Below are 27489 nucleotides of genomic sequence, written 5' to 3'. Positions count from 1 at the left end.
CTCCAACTGGGACTAAAGCCTCTCCTCGGCTGCACGATAAGTTTAGTCCCACCTCGCCCAGCGAGGGGGACTAACACTTGTTTATAAGCCCCGTCGCAGCTTCTCCATCGAGCTCCTCTCTAAAGCAGGCTTACGGGCCTAAACTCACTGAAAATTGTAACTATATTAGAAACTATAGGGAAAATTCAATCTAAATTCAAATGAGAATTTAGGTTGAATTTTCTCTATGATCTCGAATATAGTTTCCATTTTTTTTATTTTCATAATTAATAATTTTGACTATCCAAACTATTATCTATTTTGTTATTTTCAATTAAAAACTATGTTTACTAAAAATTCTTTTTGCATATTTGAGAATTTGACAAAACTATGATAATGAAAAGTGTTTCAAATTGAATAAATAATGCAAAACTATTTTTTATTTTAATAATTAATAATTTTGACTATCCAAACTATTATCTATTTTGTTATTTTCAATTAAAACTATGTTTATTAAAAACTCTTTTTGCATATTTGAGAATTTGACAAAACTATGATAATGAAAAGTGTTTCAAATTGAATAAATAATGCAAAACTATTTTTTATTTTCATAATTAATAATTTTGACTATCCAAACTATTATCTATTTTGTTATTTTGACTTAATTTGTTATATTTCGTGCATTTACTTATTTTTTTGAGCTAGTTGACCCTGAAATTGAAAAGCACTACAAATGAACTCTGAAAATGTTGAAAGTTGGCATGTTATCATCATTTCACCCACATAGCATGTGTTAAAAAGTTGAGAGGGCTACGACAAAGACTGGATGCAGTTCGTGTACAAAACTGACAATCTCTCTCGAAGTAGCAGGGTTTCGAACGAGAACTCATCTCTTACAAAGGGATTTCATTTTTTTGAAACTTATTTGAACTCCATACTTTTTGTGTGTTCAAAATGCACCATTCAAAGGCACATCACAAAATTTCAACAATTTCTGACTTAATTTGGTATATTTCGTGCATTTACTTATTTATTTATTTTTGAGCTAGTTGACCCTGAAATTGAAAACCACTACAAATGAACTCTGGAAATCTTGAAAGTTGGCATGCTATCATCATTTCACCCACATAGCATGTGTTAAAATGTTGAGAGGGCTACGACAAATACTGGATGCAGTTCGTGTACAAAACTGACAATCTCTCTCGAAGTAGCAGGGTTTCGAACGAGAACTCATCTCTTACAAAGGGATTTCATTTTTTTTACTTATTTGAACTCCATACTTTTTGTGTGTTCAAAATGCACCATTCAAAGGCACATCACAAAGGGATTTCTTCTTCTCTCATATATGGTGGACACTAGCTCACCTGATTTTTCAACCGTCGATGATGGTCGCTACTCCTACTTCCCCTAGTGCATAACCAATATCTAGCACAAGGAGAAGAAGGAGAAGTGATTGTTTTAATCAAAAACAGATCTGTTACAAAAGGGATTTCATTTTTTGAACTTATTTGAACTGAAGACTTTTTGTATATATATGTGGTCGAAATGCATGATACCATGAAGTTAGAAAGGGCTAAACCATTTAAAAGTAGCAAATGAAGTTAGAAAGGGCTAAACCATTCAAATTTGGAAACTATAATGGCACAAACAGAAACTAGACATATATAAATTGGTCCAAGAAGTACATGATACTAGTCCAAACAGTACATAATAATAGCTACAATAGATATATATACAAGTGTTCGACGTTAAGAACACTACTCGTCTGAATCATCTGAATCAGAATGTCCACCTTCCTCGAGGGGATATAGGTGACGCTGGCCATAGTGGACGAGTCGAATCTTGCGGTACAACGCGTATGAAACATATGCATCTTTTGCTGCATACTCAATGTTGATATCATCAAGTGGGCCCTTCTCCCAAAGTCTGTGCTGAGACCTTGGGAAACTGGTCTTCATATCAGCAGATGAATCGTCGATCAAGGCAACTGCCATACGAGCCATCGAAGTCCTGTCATGTTGAAGCTTGAATATCGTTTGGATATCAACGAGGCAACCAGCTGGTATCTCAATACTGAAGCTGTGCCTCATCTTCAGCCTGTCGTTCCTTATGTCAAAGGAAGCAAAAGTGACGCCGCTGCGAAGGAACTCCATGAGTCCCGGACAATGCTTGTCACTCCTGCAACAGAAACAAATTAAAATGGACCAAATGTTACATACTGCTGCAATAAGGAAACATGTTTCACTACAACTAAAGAGAAACTTATCTTTAGGATTCATATAGCACATATGCAATGGAACCTAGAGATAGATTATGAACCTACTGCTGCAATAAGGAAACATGTTTCACTACAACTATTTGAAGGGAACCAACTATGATAGAAACAAATAAACTTATACGTGGAATTCACTATGATAGATTATGGACATTATGCATAATATGCAAACAAAAGAAAGCTTGTTAACTAGTAAATCCAAACTACAAACTAAGTCTTATCGGATTGACAAAATTCGATCCAATGTGAATTATAAATGAACACAAATAAATCAAATGTACTCCACACATACTACACTACTAAATCAGATGTACTACACTACTAAATCAAATGTACAAATACACAAAATCAAATGTACTACACTATTAAATCAAATGTATTCCACTACTAAATCAAATGTATTCCAGTACTAAATCAAATGTACTACACTACTAAATAAAATGTATTCCACACATACTACACTACTAAATCAAATGTACAAATACACAAAATCTACTACGCTACTTAATCAGATACACAAATACACAAAATCCATGTGAACGTGGGAGTAGTGACCCTAGGGGAGGGATTATCTTGGATCAAAGAAAGTCTCAAAACTTACTTCGCCCATTGGTAGATCAAGACATGGGTTGCGAAGCATATTTGGATGACGGCGACACCACGTTGATCGGCCGTGTACTCCAGATCAAGCCCGAAGAACTTCTCATGATCCGGTGCGTGGTTAAACCATCGTTCCTTCAACTGTTGAAGGAAAAACGGCACCTCCGTGCTCAGGTTCGTGTACATGACAAGGAGCTTCGTCGCGCCATGCGCGACCACCTCACGAAAGATAGTTGGCATGGTGGAAGAAGAGAAGGGAAGAAGAGAGGAGAAGAACAGAGAGGGCGACGCGAGAGAGAAGAAGAACAGAGAGGGCGACGCGAGAGAGAAGAACAGAGAAATGGCGACTGTACGCTTCGGTTCGTGCTTTTCATCGCCCGAAACGACGCGGGATGCAAACCGTTTGGGCCATTAATCCCGGGTTGAGCCACCAACCGGGACTAAAGAGGTATACCAAACAGTTGCAACCACTACGGCATGCCACGTGTTAGGCTTTTAGTCCCGGGTTCAACCACCAACCGGGACTAAAGAGGTATGCCAACGGTCGCCCCACTACGGCAGCCACGTGTTAGTCCTTTAGTCCCGGGTTGAGCCACCAACCGGGACTAAAGAGGTATACCAACCGCCGCCACAACCACGGCATGCCACGTGTTAGGCCTTTAGTCCCGGGTTGAGCCACCAACCGGGACTAAAGGGGGATACGAACGGTTGCCACCACCACCGCCCGCCGCGTAGCCCTTTAGTCTCGGTTTGGGACACGAACCGGGACTAAAGGCTCCTTACGGCCCGGGACTAAAGCCTCGAGGGAGGCATTGAGAATTGGGGCGACGTGGCCGGGCCTTTAATCCCGGCCCAGAGGCACTCCGGGACTAAATGGTCCAGGCCAAAGGCCCGTTTTCTACTAGTGATCCTCCGCCTCCGCCTATGGTATGACACGACAGGAGATCGCCGGTCGCACCACCACCGTAGATCGTCGAAGGCCTGCCTCCATGCTGCCCATGCGGCCATGACAACGAGCCTGTCAGCACCCGAGCCGCAAGCTCCGCCCACGAGCCAGCAGCTCCCACCACCAGGGTCATCGCCCTGCTTCTAGATACTCTGGAGACCATCAAAGGTGTCGATTTTGAGCTGACCGGTGGGACCCAAGCATCAACAGAACCACCGGTGGTTGTCTCACCCCGCAGCATTGATCTGTAGCCAGGAGGCCAGGCTTGGAAGAGGGGAGGGGAGCGGAGCTTGTCCAGACTGGAGCCCCTGCACCAATGACGAGCGGTTGGTCTGCCCGTCCCTCCAACAGCCTCTCCTGCATCGCCCCTGACGCCTTGCCACGGCCTCCGGCCAGATCCACACAAGAAGGGGCAGCCACCTGTCCGTCGGCGAGGACCGTAGGATCAACCGCACCCCGCGGCCAAAGAGGGCCTCCAAAGGAGCCATCTCCCTGACCGGTACCACCGTTGTGACACTGATACATCCCAAACGTATCTATAATTTCTATTTGTTCCATGCTCTTTTGGGTGACATTGTTATATGTTTTGCTACACCTTTATACCTTCTTACACATATTTGGACTAACCTACTAACTCAGTGCACCCAGTGCCAGTTTCTGTCTGCTGATGTCTTTTTTGCAGGGACTTCTACCCGAATTTACAAAGCCCCAAAAATTCCGAGAAAATATATAAAAATCAGCGTGAGGGAAGCTTCACGAGGCATCAAGTGGGCCTAGAGGGGAGCTAGGGCTCGCCCAGACAGCCACCCTGCACGGGCCACCTCCTGGTCGCGCCACCAGACCGCCTCGGTGGGGTCCACCCCCTCTGGTGCCCTCCTTCGACCTATATTTACCTCTACGATAGAAAACCCTATCATAAGATCCAGAATCGCGAGTTTCTCCATCGTTCTGCTGCCGCAACGCTTCCGAGGTTGGGAGCGCGAGAAGACCTCTTCCCGCCACCCTGCCGGAAGGAGGATTGACCTTCAGGAGCTTCTCCACCATCATGGATGCTTCCCCGACGTGACGTGACTAGTCCTCCTTGGACCATGAGTTCATGACCCGTAGCTATGTCATGTCTTCTCTCCAATCTTGTGCTTCAATGCTTAGCCATTGTGAGCTGCCCTACATGATCAAGGCATCTATGTAATTTACCTGCTGTTGCTATGCTTGGTTGGCTGGGATCCGATGGATTATGAGATTATGTTCAGATTGTGATGAGTTAAATATTTGGTTCTCCTTTTATATTATGTTTTTGAGTAATTCATGCATGTTCTCCGTTGCTTTTTATTGCTTTGGCCGAATAGTAGATTGTAACTCCAAGAGGGAGCGTTATGCATGATTCTGGGTTCATGCCCCCTGATGTGTAGCTTGAGTGACAGAAACATGAGACTAGGGGATGTGTTGTTGCCACCAGGGAGAAGACAACGGTGCTTGTGACCACGGTTGCAAGGATTGTTTACCTTACGCAAAGTTCGTTAATGCAGTTGTCCGTTGCTTTGATTTTACACTTTGGGTGGGGCTCGCAACTTAATGCGCAAAGTTCGTTAATGCAGTTGTCCATCGGCTGCCAGGCCCGTCTCAAACACAGCCGCCACAGCTCGCACCGCCAGTGGGGCAGATCCAGCTGAAGTCGCCGCCGCCACCCCGGCCACGCATCCACCCGGTGCCACCCGCGTCCGGCACTCCACGATTGGCCTGCCGCTCCGCAACACCGACACTGAGCACAACCGAGCGCCGCCACGCCTGTGGATCCGCGCGCACCGCCGCCAGGGAGCGCCCGCCCGCGCGAAGCTCCCATGAGCGAGAAGAGAAAGGGCCCCGTTGCCGCCAGCACCCACCGGGCTTTTCCCAGCGGCGCGAAGAGGCGGCAGGGAGGGAAGGGAGGGAAGGGAGAGGGACGCACACTGGTGGCTAGGGTTATCCCCTCTGTCCCTCGCGGGAGCGACGCGAGGGGATGAGGGGGAGGGGAATTCTATCATATGGTGTGTGTTAAAGAAGGAAGCAAAGATGGTTTGTGTTCCCCAATTTTGGAAGCGACAAAAATCCTCTCTTCTCTCGATTCAGAACTGTCCGCCGTGTGTCGCGGCCATCAGCTGAGATGGATAGCTCGTGTGTGGCTGCTCAGAGATGTTGAATTGCGCGCATGACATAGCGTTTGGGTTGTTTTTTAGTGAAAAAGACAATTTAAATGTTTTATGCGTTGGGAGCCGAAACCTGGGGACGCTGCAGAAAACTTGATCAAAAAGCGTCAGTGCAGACTATACGTGGGCATCTCCGACCCGGCCCGGCCGACCCGCCCAGGTCCGGCCCCAAAAATCCAGGTCCTAGGCCCTATGGGCTTGCCCGTGGACCGGGCTTGGGCCTGAGTTTTGAGCCCACCAGCAAGGCCGGGCCGGACTTGGGCTTGACATATTGGGATTTTAAGAATAGGCCCGACCCATGGCCCTAAGCCCAACGGGCTTTTCAACAAATGGGTCGGGCTTGGGCTTCAAAGTAGGCTCGATGGCAGGGCCTGGGCCTCAATTTTCTGTCGTGGGCTTTTTAGGGCCTGGTCCAAGCCCGGCCCGGCCCATGGCCGGATATAGCGCACACATACAAAGTACTTCATCGAACATGCTGGGACCAAACGGATGGAGATACTCTTAAAAGCAACTCCAACGGGGCGACCCATTTCGTCCGCTCGCGTCCGTTTGGGTCGGCACGAACACAAAAGTCAGCCCAAGGTGTCGACCCAAACGGACGAGCGTTCACTTTTCGTCCGCAGACGACCCATTCCTGGCCCATTTTTGAGCCGGATTTGCGTCTGCGCACACACGAGACGGACGCGCGTGCGCTCGCCTTCTCCTCCCCCCGGGCCCGCTGGTCAGTGGCACATTGGCCTCCCCCCATCCAACAGCAACCCTCGCCCTCTTCGTCGCGGACGCCGACCGCGACCAAGAAGCCGCCTCGCTTCCCCGGCCAGATCCTCACCGGCATGCTTGTCGGACGCCGATCCGCTTGTTGGACGCCGATCCGCTCGTCGGACGCCGGCAGGGCAGCTAGCTGGTTCATGCGTGTCGCGACTCCCTTCACCGACCATCTCCTTCGTCGGCACCCGCAAGCTGTTCGACAGTTTGCCAAGGTACAAAATGGACTCCGCCGACGAGTTATTTTTTCACAATTTCCTTTCTGACTCCGACGATTCGTCGTCCAATGATGAGGAGGAGATATTGGTTGCCGTGTTGGTCCATCACCACCTCAATAGCCAGCGGATGTTGTTCCGTGGCTCCATTCCGGGCCACCTTCCGGCGTTGAATCGCAACCGAGAGAGAGGGCATCTCCTTCTTTGGAAGGACTACTTTGATACAACAACTTTGTTGTTCAAACATCAGAAATTCTGCCGTCGTTTCCGTATGAGTAAGCATCTTTTCAACCGTATTAGAGAGGGGGTGGTCGGCTACGATGACTATTTCGAATGCAATGAGAATGCCGTTGGAAAGATTGGTTTCTCCTCTTATCAGAAATGCATTGTCGCCATCGAATGCTTGCATACGGAGTGCCCGGTGATCTCATTGACGAGTACGTATGTATGAGAGAGTCTACATGCCTAGAGTCCCTGTATAAGTTCTGCAAGGTTGTTATAGCTGTGTTTGGCCCTGAGTACTTGAGAGAGCCGACTCCTGAAGATACAACACTCTTGTTGGCGATGAATGCCAGCAGGGGCTTCTCATGGATGCTTGGCAGCATAGACTACATGCACTGGGAGTATAAGAAGTTCCTTCTGCTTGGCAAGGGCAGTATACGGGCCATGTCAGGTTTTGCACTGTCATACTAGAAGTCGCGGCGTCTCAAGATCTCTGGATCTGGCACTCTTTCTTCGGTATGGCTGGATCACACAATGATATCAACGTGCTTCAGCGCTTGCTGGTGTTTGCTAGGCTTGCCGAAGGCAACAACCCACCGATGAACTTTACTATCAACGACCATAATTACGACAAAGGATAATACCTGGGTGACGGTATGTATCCTCATTAGACCACTATTGTCAAGACAATCCCCAACCCTGTCGGAGAGAAGAGGAAAAGATTTGCTCAAGAGCAAGAGAGTGCTAGGAAGGATGTCGAGCGTGCCTTTGGTGTTTTGCAATCTCGATGGGGCATCATTCGGTATCCTGCTAATACCTGGAGCATGCAGAAACTGTGGGAGGTGATGATTGCTTGTGTGATCATGCACAATATGATCGTAGAAGATGAGCGCTCGGAACGTCTGTACGATCAAGGATTTTAGTTTCAGGGTGAGAATGTTGTGTCTGGGCATGGAGGAGCGGCAACGTTTGAACAGTGCACCCAATTTCATCGTGGCATGCGTGATTGGGAAACTCACGCGTAACTATAAAATTATTTAGTTGAGCATATGTAGGCTCATGTTGGCAACCAATAGATGTATCTTCTTTATTCAGCTTGCAAAACTATGTGACACATTTTTACCTTTATTCGGCTTGTAAAACTATGCTATTTTATTCGGTTGAAACTTATGTTATTTGACTATATGTTTGAATGCAAAAGCAATGCAAAAAAGTGATATTTGTTTAAATAGGACGGCCAGGGTCGGTGCTTGGGTGCAGTACCGACTTAAATCTAAAATAAGGCGGACGCCGGACGGTGAGCCGACCCAAACGGTTAAAAAAACGAACAAAACCGATGTCTATTTAGATTGACCCGTTGGAGTTGCTCTAACCCTAGTTTAAAAAACTGGACCAGACTGGTGGTTGAACAGAAAAAAACCGGAACCGACAACCTCATCTGGTCTTTAAGCTAATAAGACCGTTCTGCAATGGGACTGAAGAAAACCGGTCAAACCGGCCAGTTTTCTGCAACACCAGTGAAAACCCGGGTAAAACCAGGAAAATATTTTAATAGAAACTGAAAGAAGTGAGATTCAATCCCACGTCGTGTGAGCAACACGCGAGGCCTCCCCACGACCGTATAACCAACTCGGTTATGCTACTTTATTGTTCACTCCATCAAAATAGTTTTATTTGATCATTGTTTCACACTATATTATCACATATATTACTCAACATTTATTATTTTTTATCTTAAAAACCGACAATCGAACTGATGAATGGGCGGTACGGTCAATAGAAACTTGAACCGACTACCTTTCCGGTTCGATTTTTTAAACTATGGCTGTGACAAAGAGGCAGAAAAGGAAAATGAAACGACCAACCCATTTCATTTCCCCGCCGCCCGCACTGAAAATTCGAACCCGACGCAGAAAGAGAGGAACCATTCCCCAACTCCCCCCCTCCTCCCGCCCCAGCTCCGGCGACCCGCCGCCGCCGCGATGCAGCGCAGGATGGACGCATTGATCTCGGCGATGTGCGGCTCCCTCTCCGAGGTGCTCACCCACGCCGACTCCCACTCCCGCGCGCTCTCCGACGCCCTCTCCCGCCGCGCCATCCCCCTCGGTAAACCGCATCTGACCCCCCCGTCCCCCCGCTAGGGTTTCGCCAGCTAGCCGCTTCCTTCCTTCCTTCCTTCCCGCCTGCTCACGGAGGACGTGCGCGCGTGGGTTCCCTCGCAGAGTCGGCGACGAACGCGTTCCTGCAGGGGCTGGACCGGCGGGTGGAGGCCGCGGGCGCCGACCTGGAGCACCTCGAGTCCCTGGCCTTCGGCACCGTCTCCGTCGAGGAGCTCCTCGGCCACTGCTGCGAGGCGCTCAACATCGTCTCCCGCCACGCCGACGCCATCGAGTTCCGCCTCGTCTCCTACGGCTACGTCGCCCCCGGTGAGTCCCATCCCGCGTTCCTGTACCCACCCAACTTCAGGCAGGAACCCACTCTGGTGGTGTCACTCTGAACCTCTGCCCTGCAGTGTTCCTCTTGTTTTGCTGAGGGTCATGGGGTTCCTCTTGTTGCCTTGCCGGTGCAGAGGTGGAGGACGAGGTGGAAGAGGAGGAGGGCAGGGACACTGGGGAGCTTGAGGTCCCCGGGAATGGGGGCTTCGGAGGGTCAAGTTCAGTGCTGAGGTCTGCTCGGAAGCGCTTCGACGACGACGACGACGACGCGCTGTATCCTTCCATTACCAAGTCATTTTCAGAGAAATACAATTTTTTTTATTGTGTTGGGTGTTGCGATGCATCGGCTCCAAAATTGGAGATATCAGTTTGCGCCTAGTCGGCCAATTGCAAGGACTTGCATCATTGTAGCGTTGTCAGTGTTTGTGTGCACGTTGAACGTTCGTTGTAGTTGAAAACTCAGAATTTGAAGATTTGAGCACTAGGAGTTCAGCCATATTATTCTGCCCAATTCTATTTTTAGCTCTTAACCTTTACTACTAATTTTACCTGCTAAATGCCTCATGTTGTCATACCATCATTTGGGACCAGCAAACATTGGCGATTATGACTGGTATTGGGTTGTTGGGGACTCGTTATGCTGGATAAGCTTACAATATTCTGAATGCACCAAGTCTGAACCTTGATCTTTAATAAATAACGGGATTCTGCTTTTTTTGGAAACATAGTAGGCAATCCTTCTTTATTTTGATTGAGTTAGCTTGGTGTCAATCGGGTACAGATGGCCCTGATGCCAGGAGATCCATTGTACTCCATTGCACTATTCAGCATCAAATCATTCTTTTGTGTTTCTGCTAGTGGTCTGTGCAATTGAGATACAGAGTATTGTGCTTTCTTGACCGCATGTAAGATTTGAGGATTCGATGTCACTAAAGAATTTTGGGATTTCTGATGCTTGTCTAGCTACTCTGTCCTCTCAAGGTACGGAACACCTGCAACACATCTGTTTGGATGTCGCCGATGTTTATTAATCTTGGGATTTATGATGCTTGTCTAGCTACTCTGTCCTAAATCATCTGTTTAGATGCAGTACACATATTAGTATTTTTTACTGAAAGTCCTAAGCCAAATAGAGATACTGATTTGTTCAGATGTCGCAGATATTGATTTTTCTGCAAGCCCAAAGATGCCTGACAGAAAACCAGGAAGGTAACTCAACGAAATACAGACATCTATGAGATATCTATTGCCATTTCCTTTTCAGGCTCTTCTTCTTTTGTTCACCACAGTTCTTTACTTATTATCTTCCTTGAAAATTACCTATGAGTTTATACTGTTTAGTGTTGATCACCAAGAGATTTTGGAGAAAGCTGAAGAACCAACACCTCCCCAAAATGAAACAGATGAGCAAGATGGTCAGCACCGTATAATTTTTACTTTAAAAGATATATTAAATGCTTGATATTTATGACTGACATTTCTGTTGAATCCGTGAATGCCATGCTTTCCAAGGAATGATAAGAGCGTCAAAGGAGGAGTACGATAAACTTCCTCCTTACATGAAGTCCCTCGCATCATGGGAGGTATGAGCTCTGTCTTAAATTATTCGGGAATGCTTCTCATACTACATTTTGCACTTTGTCTATTTTGTAGTGGTTACAAGTTACAGCAGAGTCCGTGTAATTCAGGGATGTTACAGGAATTAATTACTAGAAGGGAGAAATCGTGCAATATATTTTCATGCCTCTTGCCATAAACTTTTTTTTTGTCTTGGTCTCTGCATTGTAGTGGTGTCATGATGATAGTGTTGTTATCTTAGTTATGCCACCTCAAAGCAGTCTACTGCAATGCTTACCTTTTTTGCGACTGATCTCTTTAACAGGAATTGCATGACGCCGTTTCAAAACTAAATGCATACTTTGCCGGTGATAAGGCTCAGGGAAGGTTGAATCAGGATGATGTTGGGTCAATTGGCTTGGGTATGTTATCTTATACTTGCTGTTCCCTGCCTGCAGAAATTTCAAATGCTTTTACACTAGACAAATCCCATTGACGTTTCCTTTCACGCCCTTGTTCTTGTAGGGCGCAAAGGAAGATCCTACTTGTTGATCCTTCTGCGGTTGAATCAGCTTGCCATGGAGACGATCGATGGCTCGATCTTCTACAACCTACACAAGAACGACTCCTAGACGATCTTTTCAGAAAACCTGGGGCAACAGAAGGGGATATAGTTGATATTACCACCATAATGTTCTTTATATAATAATGTGTTGCGACGTAGTTAGTCTGGTGCATAACTTGTTCTTTTCAAAGGCAGTGGCTTGGATTTGAGTATTTTCAGAATGGTGTGTTATAATGTAGTTAATCTGGTGAAGAAGTTTGGTTTGATTGTTGCTGTACACTCAAAGAAGTGTAGAATCACAATATCACATCAAGCATGGCAAACTGAAGAATGGCTATGATCGAGAATTGCTTCCTGCTGCAATGTCATGCCAGCCAAGATCTCTCAAGTTTTAATGACTCCGGTACATTGTGTACGCAAATGAATCAGCCCTCGCAATGCTGCACACATTGCAAGTCTTACACTTCTATTTATACATATTAACTATTTACAATCCTCCAACGAGGCACATATATATGATGATGATATATCTACAAATTACAATGTATACAGCTTCAGAATTTGTCGAATTCTTCAGACCCCTTGTCGTGGCTTGCCATGCATGATGCAGCAGCAACAGCGGGGGAAGATCCCCCCAATCAGGGTGCTCGAGGTCTCCGTGAAATGGACTCAAGATCATATATATAACCTCTCTAGGCCACAAACCCTGATGAAGACGGAGACCCGTATATCTCGTTTGCCTGAGCCAGGGAGACGTACACGACGTCCGTCAGCGAGCTGTGGGTCCGTCCGTAGAAAATGTACACGAAGACCCCCATCACCAGCCATACCCCGACCCGCATCCACGTACCACCCCTGAAGAACATACATAGGTTGGCAATGTTCAGACACATGCTTCCTTTCCGAACATTTTGTTGGCAAGTAAGCTTATCAGCGAGTGAGATCATCGTGTCAGGTACTCACCCTAGATTTATGAGCAAATATGTGTTTATGAGAATGCACATCACCGGCAGCAGTGGAACGAATGGGCAGATGAATCCTGCAGGGGGTTGGAGCAGAAATGAGGCTGCGATGTCAAATTACCAGTAGTCTAAAAGTGTAGAGAGACGCATAAAAATGCCGGGTGCATGCAAGTACCTCCAGAATGACCAAATGAGTGCCTTCCATCGTCTTGGTCGATCCAGGAGAGCACACCGAGACCGGCTAGAAGGACCAGGCCACCGAAGACGCAGGCAAAGCACCTCACCAGGCTGACGTGAAATGCGTGTTAAGATTGGTCAGTATTTTCATTAGACATGTTCATTGTCATAACAAGATATGCCCATTCCATACTTACAATGGCAGGAACGATACAGAAGCCGAAGCCGTCAGGATTAGAACCCCCACACATACAGATGCTATGCTGCGAGCAGCTGTTTTGCGCCGCTTTAACTCATCCAATTTATCTGACGGATTTACAAAGAAACCGGTTAGCCAGCTTAATAAGTAAAATGCACATACTCAGAAATGTAGAGTAGACCAAGTCAAATCTAGTTCTCCGGGCATACTTGCGTATAGCTGCTTCTCAATAAGAGGGTCATCGATTGATTCTACTACAATCACATCCTTTATCTCAGACGTCCCCTGTTCATGGTTCCCATCTCCAAGAGGACTCCCCACCTTTTCCTCATCACATTCTTGGCTCAAACGGAACGACGCTTGCAGAGAAGATGGCAGCGGTACCTCATCCGGAGGAACATATCTGAGGATCAAGATGGAGACGGCGACTATGGTGAATGCGAGGAGCGTGCCTACACTGACCTGCAACCAAACTTAACTCGTTTAGCTCTATAAGCACTGATCTTTAGTACTCGAAAAATTCTTAACTGCCTAAAATGTTGTCCGAAGGCTTCATGAAGTTTCTCAAATAACAACTATTTAATGGTTCCTAGATCCTTTACCATTCCTGCCAGTTGCGAAACATCCATGAAGAAAGCCAGAGAAGCCGCACAGATGCCAGTTACGATTGTGCTCTTGACAGGAACTTGTGTCTTTTCGCTAACATCAGAGAAGAAGGATGGCAACAGCCCATCTCTCGCCATGGCCATCAATATCCTTGGCTGTGGCAGAAGTGATCCCATCAAGGTTGAGCAGAGAGCGAGAACAGCACCAGATGTTACAAGGTACCTAAAAACAAGATAGCGCGGTAAAGCCTCAGCAAGAACCACAATGACGTATGGCGAAATGGAAGCAGTGTTGAAAGGAGTCCTTACATCGCCCACTGCATCCCATGCCTTGCGAAGGCGGATGAAATAGGGGTATCTGGGTCCATGGCAAAGTATGGCACCAGACCAACAATAACAACTGAAACCAGCATGTACAAGGAACAGCAAATCGACAACGACGTGGCTATTCCAAGCGGCAGATCCCGCTGCGGGTTCTTCACCTGCAGGAATGGAAGTTTAGATGGAAGGATGCTTAACAATGATAACGATACAGTGGGCGTAAGAGGTGCCAAGTAAATTCGGACAATAGGTTACCTCTTCAGCAGTGCTAGCAACTGAATCAAAGCCTATGTAGGCAAAGAAAACGGTTGCTGAGCCAGCAAGCATTCCATTCACCCCATATGGCAGAAATCTGGAGAGAAAAGTGGGTAAGCACACTATTTGTCAACTAGAGAAAACTAATTACGAAGCAGCTTTTACATTACCCGCCAGACACCTTGTAGCCGACCCATCCTGTTTGGAAGCCGATGTAACTGCCAGCTATGATAACAAATAGCATCACGCAGCAGTTCAGGACAGTCACAATTCCTTGCACGAATGTACTCTGTTACAAAGAAAACCAAAAGAGTAAACATCGAAAGCTGTACTTCTTGAAATAGGATCATGAAATGTGTTTCTGAACTGTAGAAGCCCTTAACCTCTTTTATCCCGACGCACAACAGGGCAGTGACAAGGAAAACCAAGGCAGCAGCACAAGGATCAACAACAACATCTAACCATGGGAGCTCATGGCGTGCCAGAATCCATGGCAGACTATTTGGTCCTCCGAAAAATAATGCCTGAAAGCATACACAGAGTATGTTAGAGAGATATGGAAGGTGAAACTACTAACCAACATGCTGCAGTGCAGAAACAGGGGAAACCCCCACTTACTAGATTGGGTGATATGCCGCGGGCAACGGCTGATCCGCCAATCGTATACTCCAGTATCAAAGCCCAGCCGATCAACCATGCAACTCTAGGTAAACAGAATGTCAAAGAAAGTGTGAGAACATCCGATCATTGGAACACGGCACCTCATGAACAATGGTGCATCTCAACGTATCAGCAAATTACCCTTCGCCGACGCAGATGTACGAGTAGTGGTAGGCGCTTCCCGCGGAAGGGCAGCGGCTAGCAAGCTCCGCGTAACAGAAAGCCGAAAGCGCGGCCGCTATCCCGGCAATAAGAAACGAGAGCGTCAGCGCCGGGCCAGAGTGCTCCCTGGCAACCGTCCCCACGAGGACGTACACCCCGGCTCCAACCGTCGAGCCGACGCCTGAAAGATGACACAGAATGCTCCATGAGCACTACTTTCATAACATGAAAGTGCAACACAGAACATAGACTCTGCAAGGTGTTAAGAACACTCTGCATTCCATAAGCATGCAACCAATCTTGTACATCAAACAGAGTATACATCACCAAGGTAGCAAGATTTGGGGACTGGAATCCTGAGGGAGGACCCACCCGGTCACCCACCCTAGACCCTACCAGCACTGACACGGCAACAACCAAAACAAGCACAAGAGTAGTAGGCACGGCACAGGCCTGAACTTGAGGTACACCTCTCAACCTTCCATGGAAAGTACTCTACTGTACTAGTATACTAGTACTGCAAATGGATTGAATCTGCATCTTTACAGTCCATTGCCCAATCAGAACATTCCTAATGAGATCTCAGACCGCGTGCAAGTAATTAAATCCATCCTCAAACCATGTGATGCGTTTGCTGCTCTTCAACGGAAGCTTCTGCAGTCTGCAGCAATGGAATTTACCGTGCTCTGGTTTGTGTTGGGGATTATATACATACAGGACCTAATAACGGAGTAGTATATTGGATTTGGCGGCCGTGCGAGCGTGTGACGGGAGGGGAATCCAACATGTAAAGAACTCTGCAGGAAATCGCGCCGCAGAACCAACAATCCGCCAATCCGACTGAACCGCAGAAGAGACCAAGAGAGTAGTTTCACTGTTGCAGAGCTGATGGAAGGTCCGGAAAATCCCGAGGCGCGAAAGCCTTGCTCCTTGAGCCATGTTTGAAGGCGGAGGATGGACCGATAAGGCGGGCGGGGTAACCAATCAATCAACGAAGACAAAGATCGCTCACGGGGAGTCCGAGGAGAGAGGAGGGAGAGAGAAAGAAAGGGGCGGTGGTGAGCGCGCACCGATGGCGATGAGCTGCGTGATGGAGAGCTCCTTGGCGAGCAGCTGCCCGCCGGCGGCGCGGGCCCGGTCGGAGTCCACCTGCTTCCGCCGCAGCAGCACCCGGATCCCGCCGCCGCCGCCCGGCGCAGCCTCGTCGACCCCCATCGCCGGCACGGACGAGGAGCCCCCCCGCGGCACGGAGGAAGGCGTAGCGCCGGCCGGCCTGTGCCCTTTGACCTTTGCTTGAGCGGCGGGGATTCTTGGGAGGAGGAGGAGGAGGAGGGAGAAGAGTGTGTTTACGGGCAGGATTAGCAGGGCGCAAAGGAGCCGGCTTTCCTTGGCTTTTATCGGCAGGCGTGCCGCTGTCTCAGTCCAAAAGATTAAACAAAAACATCATTTTTATTTCTTGAGGGGATTAAAATCTATCTAGAAACTGTAGGAGCAGTAGTATGCTCTGTGTATATGTACGTACGTGGCACGGAATATATGTATTTATGGAATAAAGTTTGGTACTACGCCCTTTGTTTTTAAATATTTGTCTTTTTACTACGGACTACTTCCTCCATTCCTAAATACTCCCTCCGTCTCGAAATAAGTGTCTTAGCTTAGTACAACTTTGTATTACAGTTAATATAAAGTTGAGATAATTATTTTAAGACAGAATGAGTATAAGTCTTTTTAGAGATTTCACTAGAGGACTACGTGCGGATGTATATAGACATACTTTAGAGTATAGATTCGTTCAGTTTGTTCCGTTTGTAGTCCCTTAGTAAAAACATTTAAAAGACTTATATTTAAAAACGGAGGACGTATATACGGATGTATATAGGTATATTTTTAAATATAAGATCATTCATTTTGCTTTGGATGTAATCCGTAATTGAATTTTTAGAAAAACAAATATTAGGAACGAAGGGAGTAGTATGTTTCATATTCCAACAGGAGTGTAATTTAATCTCGGGCCTACGAAAGGGTTTGAAGAGGTCATAGTCACAAAACCGCACGTCTCGCCGAAGACCATGAATTCCGGCGGTTTTTATTGCGTGGGGCCGAACGAGTTGAAGATTCTTAAACCGCACACAATCTTTCATACGTGGTTTGAACGACAACTTCCGGTGGGTTTTATTGCACCTGATAGGATGGGATAAAGAGTTTTATTGCACCGAGTTGCAAAAAAATAAATAAAGAGTTGTAAACCACACACGATCTTTCATACGTGGTTCAAACGATAAATTTCGACGGGTTTTATTGCACCCAATAGGATGGGATAAAGAGTTTTATTGCACCAGTGCAAAAGAAAAAAAAAAGAGTTGTAAACCGCACACGATCTTTCATACGTGGTTTGAGTGATAAATTCCGACGGATTTTATTGCACCCAATATGACGGGATAAAGAGTTTTATTGCACCCAGTTGCAAAAAAAAATACTTGTAAACTGCACACGATCTTTCATACGTGGTTTGAGCGATAAATTCCGACGGATTTTATTGCACCCAATATGATGGGATAAAGAGTTTTATTGCACCGAGTTGCAAAAAAAAGACTTGTAAACCGCACACGATCTTTCATAGGTGGTTTGAGAGATAAATTTCGGCGGGTTTTATTGCATCCAGTAGGGTGGGATAAAGAGTTTTATTGCACCGAGTTGCAAAAAAAGAGAGAGTTGTAAACCGCACATGATCTTTCATACGTATTTTGAGCGATAAATTCCGACGGATTTAATTGCATCCAGTAGGGGTGGGATAAAGAGTTTTATTACACCGAGTTGCAAAAAAAAAAGAGTTGTAAACCGCACATGATCTTTCATACGTGGTTTGAGCGATAGTTTATAGAGAATGTACGTTTAAGAGGGACTTATATTAACACAACGCAAGGGGGCGGAAACCTAGAGGGGATTGATTTACACACATCAACTTCGCCTTTCATGGTAACTTATGTTATCATCTCTTCATTAAAACCGGCTAAACTTCACCCCATGGCTACCTTGATTGATATGGATGCTCTCTAATACATTGATTTCTCAGCTCGAGCGTCTGATGATACTCTGTTTTCTACAGGATTTGTCGTATAGATGGTCGTATAGATGGTGTAGTATGGAGGAAGGCCGTCAAGCACATGGTTTATGATTCTTCAACCTTTGGTACTCATGGTTCTTTGTGCAAAAAGGCTACTCATGTTGGCGTGTTAAACATAGCAAATTTTGAATTCCAAGCCATGTAACGATGTATGTAGTGGAGTATCGTGCACATACGATTCCAAAATTCAAATATTTATTTGATTATTTTACCATTTGTCATTACCCTTAATAAGCAGTGATTCTAAGGTTTTTCACCCATAACGTTTGGTTTTTATGCCCCTTGCAACATACTTCATCCGTTCTAAAATAAATGTAATGGTTTTACTTCAAATATGAACCAAAACTAGTGAGACCTGGAATGAAGGTGCTATTTCTTAACCTCTAGGAAGAGGAATTAGAGTTTAGCGAGAAGGGATCTGTATAGAGATTAGTCATGAGAAGTGTCATTTCATCCCATAATCTCCCATTTGACATTTAATAATTAAGAATTGTGTTTTGGAGTTTGATAATCAAGTCATCCTCTTCCCATGTTTGATAGAGGAGTGGATACTCGAGCTGTGAAATCAATGTATTAGCTAGAGAGCATCCATATCAATCAAGCAGACACAGTAGATGAGAGAAATCCACTAACACCGGCGATAAGGGAAGTGCAACGCGAACATGTTGGTCTGAATCAACAGAGTTGAATGACGTATTCCTAACTGGGATGCGCCTTGTCGTCTGAATCATCGAAATATATTGAGAGAGAGAAACGTTGCAAATTATATGCGGGAATTCTATTACGGAATAATTTTCTGATGAGGAATATCGAGTTTGATGTGTTTAATTACGTCAATGGAGTTGAAGAGTCATAAAAACACGTCCTAAACCACACCACACGCACGAGAAATTGAATATCGTACGAAAGCAATATGCGTTCCGTTGGAATATAAATCCCTGCTAACTATTATTACTCCTGACAGTGAAGCTGTATAAGCATGTGGCGTGTGGGTGCCACTACTGTACGTCCCTGATGCGATGCGATCCGATCGTGCGGACAGCGGCCTGTCTTGATTAAGTAGGGTTGCACCTAATTGGTACTCCTTTCGTTTTTATTTAATCCGCATACTAGCTTTGGCTGAAGTCAAACTTTATAACGTTTAATTAAGTTTGTAGGAAACTACATAAGTATTTACAGTAATAAATTTATATGATGTGAAAATATATGTAATGATGAAATTTAATGATATTAATTTGCTGATGTATATGTTAATATATTTTTTCTACAAATTTGTTATAAGTATTTAAGGTTTGACTTTATGTAAATCTGAAGTACATAAAAACGAAGGAAATACTGTACTACATCAGTTGTGTATGTAGATAGAATAGAAAGCTGATGTGGAGTTAATTTAGTTAACTAGAAAATTCCCGGCGCGTTGTTGCGGGAATTGTTGGCAATGTTTATAGATGATACTTGCTAATGTGAAACATGAATATTACAACTAACAATATGAGCATGAAAATGCAAATATACGAGATTTATTATACTTTATTAGTTTATTGTTGCAAAATGGTTTTGGAACATAAGTAACATAATGTGAGTTTCTAATTTTTTTGGAGTTGTCCACACGGGTATCTTCTTCATTGAGAAAAAATGGACATGAGTAGTGAGGATGACTCTCTCTCCCGTACGTTGGTGTGGTAAATTTGTTAAAAAAAGCATAAGGGGGTTGCTAAATCTAATGAAAAGAAAGTATGAAAAATCAATAAAATAAAGTGTCTAAAAATAAACTAAAAACTTTTGAATTATAGTACAAATGTCATTTCTAAAAAAATGTGAAGAATGACAAACATGAATATATGATGTGGCAGTGTTACATGCATAGACTAATGCAAAAGTAATTATAATTTCATAAGTTAAATTTATGACTCGCTTATGTGGCAATTTTTGTATGACTTAGTAGAAGAGAAGGCTTAAATGCGTTGCTTAGTGGGCGTTGAGATGGACACTTTGCATGTTAATAACCCATTAACCCTTAGGTGGAATATATTTGCATGGCTTAGTGAAAGAAAAGATTGTAAATGCATTGCTTAGTGGGATGGTGAGGTAGACACTTTACATGTTAAGAGAATTGGAACCAACTTTTTAAGAATGCAAGATTCACAACCGTGCCTAGCTTGGTGATGCAGTAACTCAATTCCAGTCACATCTCACATGGCTCTAGGCAGGATCGATCAGAGGCGACACCATGAAGATGAGAAAACAATATTCTAGTAAGAACTTAATTGTTGGACAAAAGAGTTTAAGACACGACACCGGCTATATCACGCATGCATTTTAAAATTTTACTCTCTCTGTATAGACTAATACTCTCTGTGTTTTTAAATATAAATTTATATACATCCATATGTAGTCGGTAGTGAACTTTTCTAAAAAAAACTTGTTTTTAGAAATGGAGTGAGTATAAGATATTACAGATTACGCATAAACCCCCGGAATAACAAACAACCCTAAAAGTTTTTCCAACAAATGGATATAAAAATCATTTTAAAATTTCGTTGATGCGTCGAGCTCCATTACCATGTGCAAACATGCTTGTGTGATCGTTTTCGACCGATCAAGTATTGGTACATGTAATATATATATATACTTATATGTGATCCACCGCACTTATTTTATTTGCATTCGGGGGGGGGGGGGGGGGGGCGTGTGTGGTGGTAGAGTGGCCAACAAGCTAAATAATCTGGCTGGCTAATCAAATACTGCAGGGTAGTACTGAAATCTTATTGGGGGTCAACGAATCAATGATAGGACTCATCGCAAAAAAAGAAAGAAAGAATCAATGATAGGACGGCATGGAGTATACGTATAGGCGCGTAGGTTAGGGTGGTTGGGGGTGTCGTGTTGGGATCTTCTTTCTCTCATCAGCAGATGGAAGATTCATCCCCGGTATGGCAAAGACCCGATATTTTTTATTTTCTTTTTTTTTCTGTATATGTATATGTATCGGGCTGCGCGTCCGTCAACTTGTGTATATACCATTAAGTTTAGCCATGCCATATTCGTATGATTGTGCATCCGCTCTCTCGACCAAGTTGATTGGTCCGATTTTATTTTTTTGACTTCGTCTTCGTAAAGCATATACTCTCTCCGTCCTGAAATAAATGTCATAAATTTAATATTAAGTTAGATAAATTTTATACTAAAGCAGCGACACTTATTTCAAAACGGAGAGAGTACAACGTCTTCGTAAACCAAGTTGTATATATGTTCCTCCTTTGATTCATACACGTACAAGAGCCTCCCCTTTGATTCATATGCAAGAGAAAACAAAAAAGATTTCGGTCTTCTGCATCGATCTCGACGTCCTCCCACGACTACCGTGAAGATACCAGATAATGATATATGCAATCATACCAAACATGTAAAAGTTGGGGACTCAGCTTAGGTGACTTACTGCACCTACCTTTGGTTGTGTGGCAGGTGGGCCCAACAGGTGGCTGACCCACATGCCATACACCCAAAGGCAGGTGCAATTGCGTCACTGAAGCTGCGTTCGGAGCAAAAGCTGGATATACCCTTTTGTTTCATAATGTAGCGCGTTTAGATTTTTCTAAGAAGTCACTGAAGTAGACATTGGTTGAGTTTACAAAGAATACTATATATATACAATTTCAAACATACACAACATGATAATACAATGATATGCATTTGGTATTTAAAATGTATATATTTTTGCCTATAAACATGATCAAAGTTTGTAATGTTTGACTTTTCAGAAAATATAAATACAGTATATTACGGAATGGAGAGAGTATAAGTTTTTAGAAACTAAGCCATTCACCTCAATAGGCGATAACATGATATCATTGAGCGCATTATAATAGACACGACCGTTACAAGGCAAGTTATCGAACTCAGTGGCAGAGCTAGGAAAATCTGATGAGGATGGCTGAGTGTTGCCAATTAATCCTTGGTAGGGAGGGCCGACTCATTAGAATACACTATGTTAGTAGTAATTAATCATCAATTGACATGCATATTAGGCTTAACGCAAGAATGTTAGGTGGAGGGGGCAGAGCCTGTGCTGGTCCCCATGTCTCCTCCATTGGTCAAACTACTGCTTATGGATACGAATAGCTTTGCATGTTCGTCCCTTATTCAACCTTTTCGGCAAACAATGTAACTTTCTTTTAGTCGTGACCTTTTCATCAAGTTTCAAAAGCTAAAACTAAGATCCTAAGCCCTAAGGCTAGGACCCTAAAACCTTAAAAGCGTATGTAACTTGATAAAACTTAATGTTACTACTACCAAGTTTCAATATTTGAAATTTGAAACTTGAAACTTTTTTAATAGGTTGTCGAAATGTATTCAAGATTGGTCTTGTTTAATAGTTTTCGTCACGACGAACACAAGTATGAAAACAAAATTCAATTTGACCTTTCGACAAAAGACATAGTAGATTGGAATTAATAAATGAAATGAAAAAGAAATGGGTGGCGAGGTGAATGGGGCAAAAGCGGCGAAAAGCGTGCATGATGGACTCCATCTACATTAAGGCATGTACCCATGCTAGTTTCTTAGAGGGTGTTTGGTTACAGGGATTTATTAGGGACTTAGAATTTATAAGTCCCTTTAAGTCCCATGTAAATCAAACAGGAGGGACTTATAGGGAGTTAAAGTGGGCATTTGTGACTTATGAAATAAGACTCTCAAGGAGGGACTTATGAGGACTTATAGTTGTAATATGATCTTTTAGTCCATGTTAAATCCTAGGAACCAAACAGGTAGGAACTTTTTAGGGACTTAGGACTTATAAGTTGGGACTAAAAAAAGTCTTAGAACTTATGAACCAAACAGGGCCTTAGCGTGGTTTCATAGATATTTTGCTGATGTGGCATACTAATTAATGAAGAAAGAGAGTGAAGTTGTATCTTAACTAACATACAACCCTTGCATGTGGTAATAGGCAAAAAATGGTTCTAGCCCAATCATATGCATGCATTACCCCAAATTATTAAATGTAGATACAACTCATAAGAAATAATGCATTCATAAGAGACAATACATTGACACATGTCTTAATCAACTGTGCGAGACTACACAAATTCGTGAATCTTAAAGCAATTGTATGACCGAGAAGGAATCGCAGGTGTGTGCCCTTACGAATTTCCGCTCTAGCCTTTTCTCCTTTGCATCGATCACAACATTCTCCCACGAGTTCGATGAAGAAACCATACGACACCAGACATGAACAAGCTGGACAGATCTACAAGTTTTGAGAAACTAAGCCGCCCCCCTGAACGCTCACGATAACTCAATATCATTGAGTGCATGATGGAGCCCTATTCAACCTTTTCGGCAAACGAGGTCACTTTCTTATAGTCATGACCTTCCAGGGATCGATCAGCCACATTAACATTGAGAGCAGCATCTTGCTGCATATAGTATATGTAGTAGCTTGCGAACTGCTATGACTTGTGACAGCAGCTTTGCTAGCTTATTAGCTGGGAAACTTAGTTTCATCTACCTTTCCTTGACAGCAACGGGTGCATATATTGGCTGAAAGAAACATGTATCAGAAAGATCCAAACACACGTCGACGTCCTCACAATAGAAATGAAAGAGAAAAAGAGACACATCGACGTCTAACGTATGTGTTGAGACAGTAATTCGTTCTTATCCAATAGCCTAACAGCTTTGGGTTAATCATGCGTTCATGTCCATTGGTTGGGCATTGGAACAAATTCTTATTCTTCCTTTTCTGCTGCTAGCTCTTCTAATTAGTCCGACTTTTAGTCCTGCGGGTTTTCAGTTCGTGAAAAGAGTTGGTTCGATTTGGTCTCATAAAAATATTTTGTATCAAATGATGTGCTTTCTTATAAGTAGGATAATGAAAATTGCATTGTGTCCAATATAAATCTATACCTAATAATAAAGCGGCTATCGCTTCCGTCGGAAAATCCACAGCGGTATTTTTATAAAAAAAAATCATGTAGTTTTTGTTATTCAACCCACGCTTCATCATTTATCTGCAACGTAAAAGGAAAAAATGATTCGCTGCAAAAATTATACCCGTACGCATCGCCTCCTCCCGTCAACCCCACCCTGGCCTGTGCCTAGGCCGCCGCCACACCACTCGCCGCCGCGGCCGACCTCAACCGCCACCGCTGCCGATCTTAACCTACCCGCCTTCGCGGCCGTACCTCTCCCCGCTCACTGCCCCCGTTGCGGCGCTCGAGCGCATCGCGTCGACCCTGGTCCACCCTGGCCTATGCCCAGACCGCTGCCACAACACTCGCCGCCGCGGCCGACCTCAACCACCCCTGTTATCGATCTCAACCCACCCGCCTCCGTGGCCGTACCTCTGCCCGCTTGCTGCCCCCTTTTCGGCGCTCGAGCACAGCTTCTGGATCAAATCAACGCGACAGCTACAGTGAGTGGGGATGATGCGTCCGCTCGATGCAGAACGGCGGCGGCGCGGCGGAGCGAAGTACTTGCAGGTGGAGGCGGGCCTCCATGACTCACACGGGGAACTCCAAGGTTATGGCGCGGCAACGGCGACTCCTTAATTATGGCCAGATAGAGGCGCCTAACCCTTGCTCCCCTCATCGTATCCCCTCCTCCAGCAGGAACTCATCATCTGGTGAGATCCGCTTCCCATTCCTCCAACCGTGTGGCAAGCACCGGCAAGAAATTTTGTTTTGTGGGGATTTGTTTGCTGATGAATGAATGTATTGAATGTAAGATTGTATTGTTGTAGAGACAGAGAATGAAACATCACCTTCAGTTTGTCATCTGATCCCACATTCTCTAGCCCATGAGTGAAATAAGATAACAGTTCATTGATCAATTCACGTAACCTCTTTGTTTTGCTTTGATTGTCCCGCTCAATTTCTCATCATGGTAGAATTAACAATGAACGGGTTGATTTCTCAACAAAATAGGATAGGACTGACTACATTAGTTAGTTAGCTTATTATTTTAATAAATCAAAATGATTATAAAAAGATTAAAAACATGTGGTATTTTTTTTCTCCCGTTGCAACGCACGGGCCCTTTTGCTAGTAGAAACAACATTTTCACCGCGTATATTGTATATTATGTGGAACATCCAAAAATAAATACTCCTCCAATCCATATTACTAACTGCAAGTAATATGGATAGGAGGGAATATATTCTGTAGTACAATTTATGGTCATAGAATTGTCGTTTCATAGTTTTTCATCAAAATCATTAATTGAGGTGTACATTTTTCAAAGACCACTTTCATATTCTCAGGTTACGACAAGTGGCGCATTGTAATTAGGGAGTTTTTTCCTTCGTATACCCATATTTTCAAAACATTTTATCTCCTAAACCACACGTTACAATCTCGAACAGTTCTCACCGCTGGGTTTCTCGCGTCGAGATCTTCAAAACTAGATCCCATTTTGATAGGTTTTGATGAACTTTTTTTTTATGATAAGACCGGACAAAAAAACCGTACCTCTCGCGATAGGAAAAAAATAGCATACACGTTTTTTTCGTGTTTTTTCCTTTCCGAGAGGCACGGTCGTGCCTCTCACAAAAGCAAAATCGTACCTCACGCAGAAACAAAACCGTGCCTCTCGTGAGAAAAAAATGTGTTTTTTCCCTTTCCGAGAGGCACGGCTCGCAAAGGCAAAACCATGCCTCTCACGTAAGCAAAACCGTGTCTCTTGTGAAAAAACAGAAATCATGTTTTTTTCCCTTCCCGAGAGGCACGACCATGCCTTTCGCGAAGGCAAAATCGTGCCTCTCGGGGAAGCAAAATTGTGCCTCTTGTGAAAGCAAAAACCGTGTCTCTCGCAAAAAAAAACAGAAAACACATTTTTTTTTCCGTTTTTGAGAGGCATGTCCGTGCCTCTCGCGAGGACAAAACCGTGCGTCTCACGAAAAAATAAAATACACGTTATTTCGTGCAATTTTTTTGACAGAAAGCTAAGAAAGACCGATAAAAACCGAAACAGCAAAAAAACCTAAAAACCCAATCTAAAAAGCCAAAAATGCATGCAGAAAAAAAATCCCGAGAAAACGCACAGAGGGCGACACGTGACGGTGGCTGAGAACACGCCAAGTGATGACGCGGGGGAGTGCTTGCTGGAAGACTCCGGAAGGAGCACTCGCTAATTAGTTGCTTCCGTCTTTCATGCTTTTCTGTATTTCATCTTCTTCAACCTACTCCCTTCATTCGGATTTATAAGGACTATAGTTTATTTATGAATGATTCCAAGATCGATGGCCATGCCCACCACATAGTAAGACCTATTGGTTATATCATAAGTGAAAAAAAATCGACATTCTATGCTTATCGAATAATTAGAAATATTAGTACATATATCATGAAATATGTTTTCATAGTATATTTCTAGAGTATTTATAGAGATCAATATTATTTTGTTTATAAACTCTATCAAACTTAAACAAATCTTTTAAAAAAAAAGGACGATGACCCCCGGCCTCTGCATCTGGAAGATGCATGCATTCATTTTATTATTTATTCATAAAAAGATTACAAAGTAATACATTAGGAAGTCTAAAGTCACCATCTTGAGACACACTGTCGCTACTCCTAACCACTTGATGAAGAAGTGCCAAAGGTGTGAGCCGAATACCAAACAGACCTCACATCAAAACCTAACATCTAAAACTGGAGGCCCCAACCAAGCCTCATACTGGGTCTGGGGCACATATCGGTTCGATGCACTCTCACAGGTCACCACCGCCATCTTTCACCAATCCATCTTCAGAGCAGGTACTGATGCATCGACTTTGCCAGGCATGTCGTCGAAGCAACGACGACGCCAGACAGCGCCACCATCCTGCGTTCGTCCACCACCACGCGTCCAACGCCGAGACCACGCTGCTCCATGCCGTCGGGACACACCGTTGTCGACGTGTCAGATGCCACACGGTCCTCCTTCGTGAACACGACCTGCTGTCATTGGTCCCATCGCCGTCGAAGACATGGCCAAACCGCCTCGGAATCACCTGAGCTCTCTACACCACATGCTCCGGCCCACCGCCCAAGACGACGCCACCAAGGTGACGTTTTTGCGTCGCCTCCGCCCAATCCCAAGGTTTTGGGGTTACCACCCGGGCAAGGTGGAAGAAGGGAGTGGGGGAGATGTACCTCAACATCGCCTCCAAGGGCGGATCCGGCGCGTGCAGCACCACCGATGTCGTTGCCGCCGCTAGCTTTGCTTGCTTATTAGCTGAGAAACTTAGTTTCATCTACCTTTCCTTGACAGCAACGGGTACATATATTGGCTGAAAGA

At 44.5% G+C, this 27489-nt stretch overlaps 2 protein-coding genes across 2 annotated transcripts; one reads left to right on the top strand and one right to left on the bottom strand.

The window, feature by feature from the left end:
* Positions 1-9087: 9087 nt before the first annotated feature.
* Positions 9088-12084, top strand: LOC123452341. The gene is made up of 9 exons (XM_045128980.1): positions 9088-9291; positions 9408-9611; positions 9755-9893; positions 10531-10601; positions 10781-10829; positions 10962-11035; positions 11133-11203; positions 11503-11599; positions 11703-12084. The coding sequence occupies exons 1-9, from the start codon at positions 9168-9170 to the stop codon at positions 11807-11809; spliced, it is 936 nt and encodes a 311-aa protein (XP_044984915.1). The 5' UTR covers positions 9088-9167; the 3' UTR covers positions 11810-12084.
* On the bottom strand, positions 12080-16502 carry LOC123452340 (cationic amino acid transporter 2, vacuolar-like). The gene is made up of 13 exons (XM_045128978.1): positions 16154-16502; positions 15063-15264; positions 14880-14964; positions 14645-14785; positions 14432-14550; positions 14262-14358; positions 13995-14167; positions 13683-13908; positions 13290-13542; positions 13079-13187; positions 12880-12992; positions 12706-12781; positions 12080-12597 (listed from the first exon to the last, which is right to left on the bottom strand). The coding sequence occupies exons 1-13, from the start codon at positions 16296-16298 to the stop codon at positions 12435-12437; spliced, it is 1902 nt and encodes a 633-aa protein (XP_044984913.1). The 5' UTR covers positions 16299-16502; the 3' UTR covers positions 12080-12434.
* Positions 16503-27489: the final 10987 nt, after the last annotated feature.

The sequence above is a fragment of the Hordeum vulgare genome, chromosome 5H (assembly GCF_904849725.1).
Source record: "Hordeum vulgare subsp. vulgare chromosome 5H, MorexV3_pseudomolecules_assembly, whole genome shotgun sequence".
Lineage (NCBI taxonomy): Eukaryota > Viridiplantae > Streptophyta > Magnoliopsida > Poales > Poaceae > Hordeum > Hordeum vulgare.
This window is presented reverse-complemented; position numbering and strand designations above follow the sequence as displayed.